Source organism: Rhineura floridana, chromosome 1 (assembly GCF_030035675.1).
Source record: "Rhineura floridana isolate rRhiFlo1 chromosome 1, rRhiFlo1.hap2, whole genome shotgun sequence".
Taxonomy (NCBI): Eukaryota; Metazoa; Chordata; class Lepidosauria; order Squamata; family Rhineuridae; genus Rhineura; species Rhineura floridana.
Genome location: NC_084480.1, coordinates 117,183,900 through 117,200,329, shown reverse-complemented (window position 1 = coordinate 117,200,329; position 16,430 = coordinate 117,183,900). Strand labels below are relative to the sequence as shown.

The 16,430-nt window shown below is 40.7% G+C and overlaps 1 protein-coding gene across 17 annotated transcripts in view; it reads left to right on the top strand.

Moving 5' to 3' along the window:
* The window catches only part of ZDHHC21 (zinc finger DHHC-type palmitoyltransferase 21), an 81,147-nt gene that overhangs the window by 10,183 nt on the left and 54,534 nt on the right, over nucleotides 1-16,430 (top strand). For 6 of the 17 annotated variants that reach the window (XR_009763167.1, XR_009763147.1, XR_009763140.1 and 3 more), the window contains 6 exons: nucleotides 1,532-1,612; nucleotides 4,485-4,585; nucleotides 5,475-5,678; nucleotides 7,674-7,772; nucleotides 15,091-15,202; nucleotides 16,264-16,402. Coding sequence is in view for 2 of the 17 variants with exons in the window: in XM_061630124.1 (XP_061486108.1) it covers nucleotides 2,935-2,959; nucleotides 5,475-5,678; nucleotides 7,674-7,772; nucleotides 15,091-15,202; nucleotides 16,264-16,402 (579 nt within the window). In the remaining 15 variants the exon portion in view is untranslated. Of the gene's footprint in view, nucleotides 1-588; nucleotides 605-1,531; nucleotides 1,613-2,883; nucleotides 2,960-3,244; nucleotides 3,297-3,411; nucleotides 3,604-4,228; nucleotides 4,427-4,484; nucleotides 4,586-5,474; nucleotides 5,679-7,673; nucleotides 7,773-15,090; nucleotides 15,203-16,263; nucleotides 16,403-16,430 lie in introns of those variants that run through there. The other 11 variants (XR_009763122.1, XR_009763111.1, XR_009763117.1 and 8 more) reach the window with 8 other exon arrangements.

Below are 16,430 nucleotides of genomic sequence, written 5' to 3'. Positions count from 1 at the left end.
GCCTTGGCCAGGCAATGGCCAAGAAAGTTATCTTCAAGGAGGCAGGGAGTTTGCTGGTTGGGCTACCTGTGCTGCTGAGGTGTTCCTGGCTCCTGGACAGCAAGTGGCCAAGAAAGCCACTGCTCCCTTCTTGGGTGGCAGGCAACTTGCTGGCTTGGCTGCTGAGATGCTCCAGGAGCCTAAGCAGTGCAGCAGCGAAGGAAGCTCCTCACTCCCTTTTCTACTATGAAACAGGAAGTTGGGTGTGTGTGTACTCAGTTCAGGCAATACCCTTCTATTGCCTCTGTGATGCATAGGGCTGGTGCCAAGCTTGAATGGACACTCAGCATAGTCCTACTGCTGGCCTCCATTTACCAGCCTGGGCCCTCACCCATGACTGCTGCCAGTGCCCCCACTCCATGGGGCCCCTGTCTGATATGGCTCCTGCCATGCACACCTTCCTCTCTTCCCGAATATGCTTACCCAGCAGTGTTTTTGGCTGCTGTGTGCCAATCAGCACCAGGAAGCAGCCATCCTCTATCTCCAACAATGCAATGCCTTATTTCAGGCATTGCATTTTGGGAGATGTAAGATGGTGGCTGCACAATCCCCATCCGAATGCACAGTAAGCACATTCAGAGGGAGGGAATGACTGGCACGCTAGTGCTTGTATGTGTGTGTGTGTGTGTGTGTGTGTGACCCAATGACAGGGAGCAGCAATACCAGGTGGTGTCAGAGGTTGCAGTGCAGTAAGCATCAGCCCTGGTGGGCTCTGCCTAATGGTAATTTCAGCAGCTGCTGTAATGCTTGGAGCCATCAAACAACCCCAGCCTTTCACCCAGTGTTAGAGCTGGGGTGGAGGTGGGAGTCACTACACAACTACCAGGACAATCCCTGCCCACACCTGTACTTCCAAGGCTGAGAGAAAGGCTGGAGCTTGTTGCACTTGCCAAAGAGTGGCAGTGTTTTGTCCGCATGCCCTATTAATAAGGGCTGGCCCTACTAATAGGCAGAATGAGGCAGTCACCTCAGGCAGTTGAAAGGGCAGCAAAGTTTTCATTACTTAATTATTGTTTATTTTATTTTTTATTTAACAAAATTTATATACCCCTTATAGAAACAAAAACTCTGTAAGTGGTTAACAAAGGACAATCTAAAATAATCCTTAAAAATACCAATTAAAAACAAAATGCCAACTAAAAAAAGTTACATTTTAAAAAAACAATCAGTAATTTTAAAACAATTATGCTTACTAAAATTGCATTTTAAAAACTGCATGCTAAAATTACATGCCTGGCTAGGCTTGCTAAAACAAAAAGGTTTCTTGCTGGCACCAAAAACAATACAGCAAAGATATGTGCCCAATATTAACTGTACTTTTACTGCCAGGGAAAGGCACTTGTGGGACTCTCTGGGCAAAGTGCCTCCAAGCTTCTATTTTTTCAGGTGACTGGTGTAGTCATTTGGCATCTGTAGTATGTCCACAGTATGTAACTGATTCTTTGAAGAATTTACATTTCTCAATGTTTACTCGTAATCCATATTCTTTCAGTCTCTTGAAAACGTGTGCCAGATTCTTCATATGATCTTCATCACTGGATCCTGTAACAATGATGTCATCTGGACTGCAACTGTGGGTATTCACCAACTTCTGTAGTAGGCCTGATGGGAATAATTGTTACTGGCTATGAAAGCATGGGCTTCAGTTCTGGAGTTGGCTGAGATTTGCAGTATTTGATACTGGTAGTGTAATTGAAGGTGGGAATTGTCTACTATTGTACATATTTGTGTGGCCTTAGGATTATTTATTTCATTATATTATTTACAAAAGGGTGCTTGGTTTACATCACTGTCACTTTGAAAACACACTTACTGCAAAGAAAAAATTACCAACACCCTGACAGTCTTTTTTTATTATTACCCACAGAAACAGGTTGAATTTATTTATTTATAAAACACCTTTTACATGCTTCTCAAAGTTATTTGTCAACACACGATAAACGTGGCTAAGAATAGTTTTTTTAAAAAAAAACCAGTACAAAACGTGAATAGCTAAAATAGGTTTCAAAACAATACAAAATAAACCCTTGAGGCAGCTAGAAAAGCTTATTGAAACAAAAATGTCTTTGTTTTCAGAGAGTACAGATAATGAAGGAGTATTCCCTCTCTACACCACTTTGATAGTAATAGTCCTATCCTCTGCAGTTAGGGTTGCCAGGTTCAGGGCCTGAGACTGATCCTGTATCTTTAGGAGAAGAGAAAGTCAGCCATGTGCAGGTGTTCTTGCAACCCTGTAATGGGAAAAACCACAAGGTGGAATTCTCCCTTCCCCCTGCACAACTTTTAAAGATACAGAAGACCTTTTGGACCAAGAGGACCTAAAGATACAGGATCAGTCTCAGGCCCTGAACCTGGCAACCCTATCTGTAATTCTTGCTTTTTTCTAAATTCTGTAGCAAGTGGTTTCACAACTCATGCTCTTTATTGTTATAAGTATTTGTGGGCCTAATCACTCTTGCTGCCACCAGGAGACTAATTGGCAGATAGGCAACTTACAGCATGATCCTAATCATGCTTGCTTTGTATTCAGTGGTGGTTATTCTCTTAGAAGCATTTAGGATTGTCACAGCTATATAGGAGCTTACATCAGTATAACTCGGGGGTGGAAAACCTCCAGATGTTGTTGGTCTCTAGCTTCTGTCATCCCTGACCATTGGCTGTGCTGAATGCGACTGATGGGAATTAGAGTCCAACAACATTGGGATGGCCACAGGATTCCCATCCCTAGTGTAACTGGTTGGTATCCTATGCCTTCCCAGGATCAATGGCAAAAGTACAATAACAGTGGTAAAAAGGAGAACTGATCTAGCAGTGATGATGGCTGCTCCTAGCAATGCCATTGCCAGCCAACACCTCTGTGATAAGAAGAAACCTTATAACTATGGCAAAAAGAAAATGTTAATGCCAATTGCCCGATGGGGTAAATATTGTAAGACATACAAGATCTGTTAATGTGAACAGCAAAGAAATTAGCTGAAACAACACCTAATGTTGTTAATAATGAAGTAATGAGTACTTCTGGCAAAATACAGCAAAGTGCATTTGGCAACTTCCTCTGTTTTTGGTTTCATGTACTTGATGGAGTTCACAGAAATAAAGGAGTTGCAAGAGCTATTTAAAGCTAGATGCTGGGCAATTTATAAGATTAGAAAGCCTGTTTATGCAATCTGTGAGATTCCAGGAAGGGAGGAATTTAGGTGGAGTTCAGTGACAGGGTGTAGATGCAGCAGAAGAAATGCAGTTTGACACGTAGGAAGGTATACGACTATGCAATACTTTAAATTTAACTCTCTGAATTCTTAATTGGATGCAGCTGCAGAATTTAAATAGGAGGTGTTTGGGGATTGGGGAGAGATATATGAAACACATTTGACTGTTCTTTGGGTTTGGAGCTAGAGTGTGAAATTAGTTGCTGTTTAGTATAATAGCAACTAGTATAACTGCTGTTTAGATGCACCTTTAATCTGTTTAAAATCTGTGATCGCTTACAGCCTGATCTTGAACATGTTGATTTAATTGTACCTGTGGGAGTTTGATTCCATTGCCATGATCAATCGCTTCCTGGTGAGATTAAGACTGACAGTAGTCTCCGTAGGAATGGTGGACATATTAGGATTGTCTGGCTGATGTAATCTGAGGCTGATGGCAGCTGAGAGATTTTTTAGGCGCCTTGGAGTTTCCATTTGGCATGGCAAGCACTCTTGTTGAAGCCCTAGCCCAGGGATGTTTGTTTTTGCCCTGACTTAGATGCCACAGTTTCTACAATTTAGTCAAGGGATATCTTTAGAACATCTTTTAGTCTGGTTTAGTGGGATCAGACTTTAGGATATGGATGAGGTGCTTAGAGAGGTGTCTGCTAGATCCTTGCCTGTTGTGGCTAATATCATCTGCCAGAAGGGGATTATGCAGCTGAGTCCAGGATGTGATTAATGCCTCTATGAGAGGGCTGTTCCGACTAACTTGATGGTTGTGATACTACTAAAAAAAACTACACTGGGCCCCTGCAGAATGCAACCACCATCAGCCAGATGCAAATATCTCCCTTTTAGCCAAGGTGCTAAGCAGATGTGCAACCCTGGGCACTGTTGAATGAGTCAGATTATCTAGACCTGATTTGATATAGTTCCAGGTCAATAAAAATCTGTCTGAGGAACCAAATTAAAACCAGACTCCTAAAAGGGGTGGGAAAAAAGAGATATGAAGTGGGTCTCCTCCATTGCAGTGGTTCTACTGCTATGTGGATGGCCAGTTCCAGAAGGTGGTGTTGGATGACCGATTGCTCAACTGCTTGGCAGTGGTGCTATGAAGTTTCACACGGTTCTGTTTCGTCCTGTCTCCTGTGTTCTCTGACATCTCCAAAAAACTACTGAGAAATCCAGGAATTTAGGTACTATTTGTATCCTGATGACATACAGCTCTTATTTCAGTTTTACATCTGATTTCAGATGAAGCTGCAGAACTGTTGAATCAGAGTCGGGAATCTGTAATGGACTTGATGAGAATCAGTAAACTGAAGCTTAATCCTAACAAGGCAGAGGTTCTGTAGGTATGTGACTTGACTGTTCAGGGATATAGAAGTCAATCTCTTCTGGCTGAGATTGGATCAGGATTGTCATTTGGAGGTGGTTCTCCATTAAAGACCAAGTGGTCTTAGTGTCACGGAGTTCCTCTGAGGTTGGGATGCCAGTTGCATCGTCTTTTGCGTGGAAAAAACGACCACAGTTGTCCACAACTGAAAGTCATTTCTGAGGGCCTTTACCCTTTAAAGTAATGCAAGTAGCAGCTGGGTTTTCTATGCTGACGCCCTGCCTTTGCAATTCCCTTCCCAAAGAGAATCACCTCGCACCCGAGCTATCTTATCAGCACCAGGCAAACACTGTTTTATTTTCCCAGGCTTTCAAAACTTTCAGTTGTTTCACTTTTTTAAAAACAAAATCATTTATTATTGTTGTTGTTGTATTTTATTGTTAAATGTTTTGTAAACTACCCTAGGAACTGTATGTTGCAGATAAACCCCCCTAAATACATAATTATAATTTTAAGAAATGTTTACTCAAATGTAAATCTCTTTGAATTTAATGTGACTTGGTCTCAAGAAAGCGTGCATAGGATTGCAAATTTAGTGGACAACAGGAGATGGGGGATTGGCAGTCTGTCAGATTACTTGATTGTGAAAGATTGATTCTGAACAATATTAACTGAGAGGCTAAAGGTCATTCACTGATTTGGGTAATCCTGTTTGATTTCTTAAAGTATATATAGTGGCATCTCTTCTGTGAAAGGGCAGCTTCCTGGATTTAAGTTTTTCTTTTCATCTCCAGCTGAAGAGTGCTTCCTTCACATGTGCTACCATTCATTTGTGTATTACCGACATGGCTTGGGAACTTTCATAATACTGCTAAACTAATTATAATTACAATTATTTCCCTCTTTAGGCTTATTTTCCTCTTTCTGTGTGGAGCAAGCTGCCTCCAGATTATGTACAATGGGACTCCGGATTCACTTTGTTGTTGATCCTCAGGGCTGGTTCTGTATGGGCCTGATTATTTTTGTCTGGCTTTTCAACACATTCTTCATTCCAAAAATCATCCTCCTTCCACACTATGAAGAGGGGCATATATCAGTGGTTGCAATATTGTGTAAGTCACGTTTCTCACTACTACTTTTATTCCACCCAGATTGTGTACCAGTGCAGTCAGTTAAAGATTTTTAATTATTGTCTGTTTGGCTTTTAGCTAATTACCCAATTAGTCAATCAAAGGCACATATTTCTACACTTTAGTGTACTTAGCTTTTTGATGATTCTGAAGGAAGAGGTCAGTTTCTTTAAAGAGAACTTTTAACTGAATCCATAAAACTTACCACTCATGGTGAAGAGGGAAAAATTATCATTAATCTTTTCATCACATTTTATAAACAAAGCAGCAGTGATTCTAACTGTGTTCAGATAAGCTAATTTAACAAAGATTGATATTTCTGCAGCATTTGTCCGATATGCTATGTATCAACCTTTTGCACTGACTATATTCTCAGGAGAAGAGATATAGAAAGCAGTGTAGCAGACTGCATGGAGATATAAATGGGAGCAGGAGTGAGAAGGTTGCTGGCGGTAGATGAGATTGTGCAGAACAGATGGAGCAAGGAGAAGACAAGGGAGAAAGAATAATCAGGGCCGAGAGGTGATGAAGATCCATAACAGTAAGGATTAGAAGCTGAAGTTGACATAGCTTCTGTGACAGGAAGCCACTGTGATGATGTGAAGAAAAGGGAAGATGGAGAGCGCTGTGCCAAAATTTTGCTTGTAAACAAGTTTGAGAGTGATTTCAGGAATATCAAAGGGTTCTCCCAAACCCCCTACCTTGTTCTCTTGTTGCACATTTTTCCTTGCCTCTGCACAGCCATTCTGCAAGTGTCTTCACCACATTATCCCAACCAGCCTGGAATCACAGAGACAATCAGAGGATGAGGGCAAACAACTGACGAGAATGTGCATTTGTATGCAAACAAGAATGCAATTTTGAGTATGCTTCCAAGTGGTGATGAACATTCCCCTGTACATCCCAATGTGCATCCAGGCCAAGTGGGAGGGGGCATATTTTAGTGGAAGAGCACATACTCTGTGTGCAGATGATACCAGGTTCAGTTCCTGCCATTTCTAGATAAAGGATTTTGGGTAGCAGGGCTAGGTAATACTTCTACCTGATACCTTGGAGAGCTTGTGACAGTCAGAATGGGCTAGATGGATCAGTGTCTGACTGAGTGCATGGGCAGGCATCTCCTAGTGCAACAAAATAATTGCTTTTCTGTTTTATGCTACAAGCAGAATTGCCTTTTGCTTTTCACACTCTCGATGACATAGTGCTTGTTGTGTGTGTGCCTCCTGCTATGTTCCATCCTCAGATGGGCAGTGTTTGTCCCCCCTCCCAAACGGCAATCTAGAATTGAGTAACTTTTAAAAATGTGCTGCACTTAACTTTGGCATTAATTCACTAAAGTAGCCTTGAGAGGTACAAGGAATTCACAAACCAGATAAGGCGTCATTATGCTGTTTTGGGATTAGTGTTCCTGGCATGATACCTTCTGGTAGTATTGACTGACTCCTGTGGTAATTGATTATTGTCATTTTCCCTCAGTGCCATTTGTATTGGTAAGATTATATCAGTGATAGACAGCCTTTTTCCCCCCCAAGTATGCTGCAAGTAAAAATCCAAAGATTGGGATAGCTCCACTTTATATGGGCGGCAGTATATATGCAGTGTGGCTGTATTCATAGTCTGCTAAGCTGGGAAGCAATATGGGAATAAAGGAGAGGAAAATAATAGTGTAGGCAAGATTCTCTGCCATTGCCATGTCTGTTGGCCTCCCTTTTCCTGACCATGAGTGCAACAAATCCTGCCTCTGCCACTGGTGCTGCAGATTGGCCCACCCATGGATTATATTATTGCTGTTTATTATTGTAGCAAAACTTGGTCTGTTTCTCTCTCCCCCCCCCCCATTTTCTTTTGCTTCCATGTAAGAAAGGCAGAGTGGTTTGATTATGAACCTTCCGAGACGTGTATATAATTCCTTTTCCTCAATAATATCAGAAAAGCCTGTTCAATTTCCATTCAGAAAACTGCCATTATTGTTTACAGGTTACTATCTATTTGCACTGTTCTGTGTTGTCTCATTACTGAGAGCCTCAGTAGCTGATCCAGGGAGACTACCTGAAAGCCCAAAGATACCAATTACAGGTACAGACATTACTTTATGTTGTTGTTGTTGTTGTTTAAAAAAAGGTGTAGTTTCAAAAATATTGATTCATTTCAATCTGAGTTTCCAGCAGGGTTTGTGGTAGAAACAACCGTGGTCACCCTGAGCAGGGCATGTGATTCTGTTGATTTTCCCAGATCTCTCAGCAGTTTTCAATATAATCAACCAATAATATCCTTCATGGACTGAGTGAGCAGTGCAGTGCATTGCAGTGGTTCTGTTCTTTCTCACAGGGAGGTTCCAGAAGGTGATGCAGATAGACTACAATGTAATCACCTGTGGTATTTTGAGGGTTCTTCTGTTTTATTTCCCATGCTCTTTAATCGCTACAGGAAACCACTGGATGAGGTTGCCCAGGGATTTGGGGCAAAGCACAGTTGTTATGCTAATGGCATCAAGCTCTGTTGCTCCTTTCTGTTTGCACCAGGTGTGATGGTGGCATTTATTTAGTAGCAGCAGTAATGTCAAAGACTATGTGTCCTGCTAATCCATTAAAAATACTTGACATTCAAAGCAGTGAACAACAAATTAAAGTAATAATGTATATTATTAAAGTAAAAATGCATTGGTAGCCAGTAGCAGCTGGTGTGGTGTAGTGAAGCTGTCCTCCTGACAGCAGCATCGCTGCAGCGTGCCTGAACAGGGTTGGGGTGGTGCAGTGGGCTACATGGACGCACCATCAGAGTCATTCTGGTGCTTCTACTGGTGCATCTGCACACCCCGAATCCCGCCTCCCTGCCCACACCCCATTCCAGTCCTGGTAATCTGCAGTGACACCAGTGTCAGGAGGTCAGCTCCCGTACACCAGTTCACTGCTGTCAGTAACATGCCCAGAAATCAGACCATTCCCACATACCTTTCCAAAGAGCCATTTTTTTTAAATAATTTTTATTCAAATTTTCAAAAACAAAAAACACAAAACAAAAACAATTATACAAAAAAATATGTTGACTTCCGATTTGTCGCAGATCAACCATAGATCTACAATATATAACAATCCTGTCTCTAAAATTATATTACAAAATCACTTTCCTCCAGTAGTTATCTTAATTAATCATCAAATCTCATAAACATTACTTTATTCTTTCCACAAAAAGTCCAAAAGAGATTTCAATTCCTTGAGAGATATATCTTTCAATTTTTCTCCAAATAAACATGTCGCTTAATCCATCTGATTCAAATCTGTTAGGTCCAGTAATTTCAATAGCCATTCCTCCATTATCTATATTAATTCCATCTTCCATCTTCAATAATCCTGTTAAATCCAGTAATTTCAGTAGCCATTCTTCCATTATCAGTATCCCATAATAATCTTGTTGTCATAGCCATAATCCAAATAAACATATCGATTAATCCATCTCGTCGAATCTATTAGGTCCAATAATTTCCATAACCATTCTTCCATTATCAATATTAATTCCATCTTCCATCTTCAATAGTCCTGTTAAATCCAGTGGTTTCAGTATCCACTCATCCATTATCAGTATCTCATGATGATCTTGCTGTCATAGCCATAGTCATATAACAAGAGTCTGATGGGAATTTCCCCCTTCACAAATATGTCCTTGCCATCAATTCTAAATATGTTGCTGAAATATTGTTGTAAAGTCACTTCTCTGCTCTTCTTTTTTACAAAATGCACTGGCTCATCTCTTAAGAGTTTTTCCATTGTCACATATTTGTAATTAATTCCATAGATTTTTTCTATGTCAAGCTCCATCACATCATTCCAGTCAAGAAAATTATCCAAGACGTTGATAACTTTATCACTAATATCTTCATTAGTTTCTTCAGAGACAATGTTGAATTCCAAACAGTAAACTTTATTTCTAACATCCGTAAACTCCAGATCTTTTTCCAATTCCTCATTTGTTCCAGTCTCCATGGCTTGTATCTTCCCTTTAATTTTTCTTTTCTTATCTCTAATCCCATCAAAATCCTCTTTCACAGAATCCCCTATTTTTTTAAACTCCTGCATCATTTTGCTAAGTTCAATTTTCATCTCCTGTCTGCCCTGTCTCAGGGTTTGTTTCATTATCTCAATCTCACTCATTATTTTCTGAAACATAATTTCTTCCATGGTCTCAGTCACTTTCCTGGTTGTCATTCTTAAAACCACAAAAACAAAAAATTATTTCAGCCACAATTGGGTTAATGTTTCAGGCTTGCAGACATCAATACAGCCTGTCTTATCTCTTATATATTCCGGAAAACAAAACAAGTTTAGTTCCCAGCTTCAAACAGTTAGTGGCGTCGTGAGTAAGCAGATTCATCAAAATGAAATAGACCAAAAAAAAAAAATAGTTCCAGACATAATACTCCAAAGTTCATAAATCAAATTTGTTTATTTTTTTCCCTCCTCGAAATAAAAATCCCTCTTCCGTTAATATCTTTAGAATGCACTTCCAGGCCTGCTTTTTGCAATAAAAACAAAGATAAGCTTTTTTCGATTTCTTTCCTCCTTAGTTTCGTGAGTGAAAGAGAAATTTTTTAACTCACCCAGTTCTTTATAGCTGATTCATTGACAAATCTCTTTTTGGTGCAACAATTTAAACCAAGTAAAAAAAAAAATGGAAAGAAGGATGCTTGCCTTTTAGTTCGTTTTTCTTTGAAGAAAAGATAAACGTGTCGCTTAATCAGCAAGAGCTTTGATGGAAGTCCGTCCGGCATTCGCTGGCTGAACTTTCTCTCATAAATTAATGAAATCCAGTCCTCCCAACAAAAACAGGCTTTGTGGTTAATCTCACGTTTCTCCCTGACCGGGAGAAAATCTTAACCAGTCAAAAAAAACACATTCTGACTGATTAAAGCTGAAAAAGCTTCTTCTGAGACAAGAGCTTGTCTCAGAGGCAGCACAGGCGAATCACCCTTCCCGGAAGTCCGTGGCTAGTACCAAAGAGCCAATTTTGTGTTCTGGTACATGGCCAACCAAAGATTGTACTGCGCAGGCTTTCCTGAGGATGGCTTTCCAAAACTAATGTGCAACTACCAAGAAAACACCATTGCGCATGCTTATCCTTGAAAGCTCAGATGGCAGCAGGACATGGGGGAGTGCCACTGGTGCTGAGCAAAGTGTGAGAGTAGGTTCATATGGGTGGAGGCAACCCTTAAAGTTTCCTGGATTCAGGCTGTTGGAAGACTTTAAAGGTATAAAATTATAAAAGTGGAATCCTTGAATGATTGAAGTCAGTAATGGACTGAAGGAAGGTAAATAGACTGAAAATGAATCAAAGGAGATGGAGATGCTGATGGTGGACACTTCAGTTTACTGAGGTTTAGGGAAAATGCCAGCTGTCGATGCAGGTTCATAGTTTGGGGTGTTCCTGGAGTTCATTCTGATCAGGAGAGTGTTCTATCAGCTTTGGTTGATAGAAATTAATAATTCGGTCACTACCATAGGAAGCTGCCTTATACAGAGTGAGACCATTGGTCCATCTAGTTCTGTACACTGACTGGTACCGGCTCTCCAGGGTTTCAGGCAGGGGACATTCCCAGCCCTGCCTGGAGATGCCATGGGGGATTGAACCTGGGACATTTTGCACACAAGGCTGACACTCTACCACTGAGCTACAGCCCTTACTACTGTCATGTGTGCACTGTTAATCCCTTGACTTGATCATGTAATGTGCTTTACATGGGGATGCCCTTGAAGCCAGTCCAGAAATTATAGGTAGCCCAGAATGCAGCAGCTTGACCTTTATCAGTTTATAGCCACTGAAAACATATAATCTGAATCCTTCATGAGCTCCACTGGTTGTCAATTTATTTCCAAGCTAAATTCAGTTAGGTGTTGACCTTTAAAGCCTAATGCAGCCTGAGTCCATGATATCTCAGGAAGCAGTTCTTCCATTTATACCCTGCCTGCCGTCCTCCATATTGCAATTACCTGAGAGGATCCCCCATTCCCCACTCAGGATTATCATTTTCTGTGATTTTCATCTTAATGACAATTCTAAAATTGAATTGTCCTGTGTGCTTTTAAGCTGCTCAGTTATTGTGCCAAACAACCACCAGGAAGTGGTTCCGGATTAGGGTTACCAGGTCCATGGCCTGAGACTGATCCTGTATCTTTAGGAGAAGAGAAGGTCAGCCAAGTGCAGGTGTTCTTGCAACTCTCTAAGGGGAAAAACCACAAGGTGGAATTCTCCCTCCCCCCTCCCCAACTTTTAAAGATACAGAAGACCTCTTGGAAGCCTGGCCTGGCAACCAAGAGGTCTTCTGTATCTTTAAAAGTTGTGCAGGGGGAAGGGAGAATTCCACCTTGTGGTTTTTCCCATTACAGCGTTGCAAGAACACCTGCACTTGGCTGACTTTCTCTTCTTCTAAAGGTACAGGATCAGTCTCAGGCCAAGAACCTAGCAACCCTATTCCGGATATATGCTACTTTGACCTTTGGCTGAAAGTGTCAAAAGGGGTGAGGGCTATACAATGCCTATGTGTAGATTTGAAAGGGGGGGAAGAAGCTGTTGGAAAGGATGAGAAATTAAGTAGCAAAGGGGCAGGAGGGAGAGGAAGGAAGGTCTGGAATAGGAAGGGGGCAAAGGCTGGAAAAAAGAGTCACAGGCTGAAAGCAACAATAGAACAATAGAAAGATAGTGTAGGTTCATGTTTGGTGTAGAATGATGGGCGCGTGACAGGAAAGGACCTATGGGCACTCTCTGGATGAAGCAGATTCTAGGGTTGGGATACGATTCTAGAATTTCTAGAATTGCTATAGGTGGAAGCAAAGTGTATTAGTCAGTAAGCCACTATAGGGTTATTTTAGAGGTTCAGAAAAAGCAAGAATGGTTTTTAAAGTCACGGCTCATGCATCAATACCACTGTAAATGGTTCCAAGAGATTTGTACCAACAGATTTAAATTCTCCAGATTTACTTTTTAATAAAACACAATGTACTTCGCTACTTCTACTTTCTGATACGCACACTCCTCTGGATTTCACTGAATTAAGAGCTTTAAGTAGTTTGTTCTACAAACTTTGTTTTAAAATAAAAATGAAGGAGATTATGGATGATGTTTTGTATCCTGGTAATATAGACTGTTTTGTGTCATGTTAATATACACTGAATATTATTTCAGATATGATTTCATCTCTTTGTTTCTGTATTACTGCACAAACTGGTATGGTCAGATGCATTTTGTTGCCTGTTTTAAATCACATTGGAAAACTTGCCTTCTGTTAATGGTAACTCTCTTATTAAAGAGTAACACCTTTGTGACATTGGCTTTATGGGAACAGATTGAAAATCAGTTTCCCATCTGGCATTATTACTAGTTTAATGATCTTGAATATTGGGTTTCCATACTGCCAATGTGTAAATGATATCATTTTTCAGCAAGATGAAAAACATGGCAGCTTTCAGCAGAAGACTTAAAACTGAGTCTATATATATAAATCCAATAAGAAATTGTTGAAATATTCTATAAAATAATTCTGTATATGACTTGTGTGTAGTGAGAGGCATTAGGCCATGTAAATGTCATTTTGTCTCATTGCATATCTATTTTAGAGCAGGTCACTTTTATTTTAAGCATTAATTTTGACATGCTCAGGCATGAAAATAAAATTATGCCACCTCTTCATATATAGCAAATAATCATTCCTATGGGTTACATCCAAAGGTTGCCTTCCACCAGAAGAAGGAAATCTTTGGATGCAAATCCTTTTATTTGTGAATGAGCATTTTCAACATTAAATGCATTCTCAGAAGCAAAATTAATGTTCAACCCATTGCATATATAGGTACAATTCAGTTAGATGCATCTAGATAGGGCGAGTGTGTCCCTATTAATCCTCCTTGATCTCTCAGTGGCTTTTGATACCATCAGCAATGGTATTCTTCTGGAGCGGCTGTCCAAGTTGTAAGTAGATGGCACTGCTCTGCGGTGGTTCTGGTTCTGCTTGGATGGTCGCTGTCAGGGAGTGATGCTTGGGGAGCCTCCAATGTGGGGTTCCGCAGGGTTCAATTTTGTCTCCCATGCTATTTAACATCTACATGAAACCACTGAATGCGGTCATCCAGAGATTTGGAGTAAGTTGACGGCAATATGCTGACGACACACAACTCTATCTCTCCTTTATAACTCCAAGTGTGGCAGTGGATATGCTAGACTGGTGTCTTGTCTCAGTAATGGATTGGATAAGAGCCAATAAACAGAAGCTGAATCTACAAGCTTCTTGTAGAAGAAGAGTGAGGCACTGTTAGCGCATGGTTCCCTAGACCAGATGGAGGGGTTGTAGCCTGATCTTGATGGAATTACACTCCCTCTGAAGGAGCAGATACGTAGCTTGGGAGTACTTCTGGATCCACTATTGTCACTTGAGGCTCAAGGGGCCTCGGTGGCTAGGAATGCCTTCTATCAGCTTCAGCTGGTGGTCCAGCTGCGACCCTATCTGGACAGGGATACCCTGACTTCTGTTGTCTATGCTCTGGTAACCTCTGAGTTGGAGTACTGCATTGCATTATACATGGGGCTGCCTTTGAAGACAGTGTAGAATTCACGAGCCAAACTACTCACTGGGACAAGGCAGTTCGAGCACATAATACCAATTCTGGCGCAACTGCACTGGCTACCAATTAGTTCCTGGGCTCAATTCAAAGTGCTGGTTTTGACCTATAAAGCCTTATATGGCTCAGGACCCCAATATCTCAAAGACTGCTTCTCCCTATATGTACCAACCTGAACCCTGTGCTCAGCATTGGAGACCCTTCTTGTGCCCCCTCTGAAATGCAGAGGGTAGCAACACGAGAACGGGCCTTCTCAGTGACGCACCCCCTGTTTGTGGACCGCTCTTCCCAGGAAGGTACGCCTAGTGCTATCATTATTCATCTTTAGATGCCAGTCAAAAACATTTCTCCCAGGAATTTGGTTCTTAACTTTGGAAGGCTTTTGGAGGGCTTCTGTTGTGTACTCTTCCTAAAAAGTGTTGCTCCACTGCCTTTTGTACTGTTTTTGTTTTTAACTTTTTATATTTTTTATTCTTTTACTTTTATTTTTTATTTTAATTTTTTATTAACCATAAGTCTCTTTGAATGTGCATATATGTGTAGAAAAGCTTAAAAAGAGATCTATACAACACTTTCAAAAAGAGTTCCTGAAATCTCAAAAACAAATGTGGATGTTTTGAACTTAATCAAGCAAATAGACTTTCAACTATTCAGGTTACCTCTTCAAGGTTTTGGATGAATATGAGGGACATTTTTGTACTCTAAAAGTCTGTTTTCTATTCCCAAAGGGAAGCAAAAACAGTGACAATTCTTTATTTTCTTTTAACCTGATCTGCATTTTCTTTTTTTAGAAAGAGACTTTTGGGAATTATGTAATAAATGTAATATGATGAGACCAAAGCGTTCCCACCACTGCAGCCGATGTGGACACTGTGTTAGGAGAATGGATCATCATTGTCCATGGTAAGACCTGTTTATTGCCCCATTGCATCCTCTTTTGGCACAGTGACTACTAATTTAATCACTGTTTGACTCATGATGCTTTCCTAATAGTTGCTAATTTCATAGCAATGATATCATCAGGAAGATCAGGAACCAAAAAAATGACTTTAGGATTTAAGGTACAGTATAAAAGTTGGTTTTCAAAATTAAGCTTTGGAAATGTATCATTAATACTAGAGTATAAATTTTATTTCCAAGTACCATCTGAACCTTTTGCCTGCACTTGTAGCCCCTTCTGTCCTCCCTTCATGGTTAACCATTAATGAAATCCAGATGTCTCCAATTAACCCATTTCATCTAAATAGGAAAACTGTGGTCACCAAGTTCAGCTCAAGCCAGAATCTTGAGACATGGTTTGAAGTTGACTTAATACCCAGGTTGTTCTGAGCCTGGTAACCATTGTTTCCCAGTTTGGATGAAATGGGTAACCATGGTTAATTGGAGACTTCTGTGTTTAATCACTTCACACCATCCAAACTGGGAGTATATGTTGATTCTGATTACAAAATAGAAGCCTGATTTAGTAGAGGAACATAGGAAGCTGCCTTAAAATGAGTTAGACAATTTGTCTGTCTAGCTCAGTATTGACTACACTGACTGGCAGCAGCTGTCTGGAGATGCCACGGACTGAACCTGGGACCTTCTGCATGTAAGGCAGATGCTCTACCAGTGAGACCTATGGCCCTTCCCCTAATCCCTGCCCCCACCCCTTTTGTAGCAAGAATGGTAGATTCTCCCTCAGATCCCCCTATATACCAAGAACCGCCTTGGCACTGTCTGTAAAAGGCCGAGATGGCTAGTAGGACTGGGCAGCTAAAGACTCTACAAACAGAGGCAAGTGAAGGAGCAGAAGTACAGAGCAGTAATGAACATCCTTCCCTCTGCCCTGCTTCTTTTATCTACCAAGAGATGCCATGTTTCCCTGCTTGAAGGTCATTGGTTTGGCTTGTCAGGGCTGTTTCAGAGTTAAAATGTGGAAACCACTAACACACCATTTCCTCTATTTACACTGTTTTCTGCAGGATTAATAACTGTGTTGGTGAAGATAATCACTGGCTGTTTTTGCAGTTATGCTTCTACACAAAACTTCTCAGTGCTTATACACTGCTACTTGATTTCTGTCACTGTTATTACTTTGAACCACTTAAAAAAGTTAATTGGGTAAGAAAAAAGTTTTACTTGCAAGATA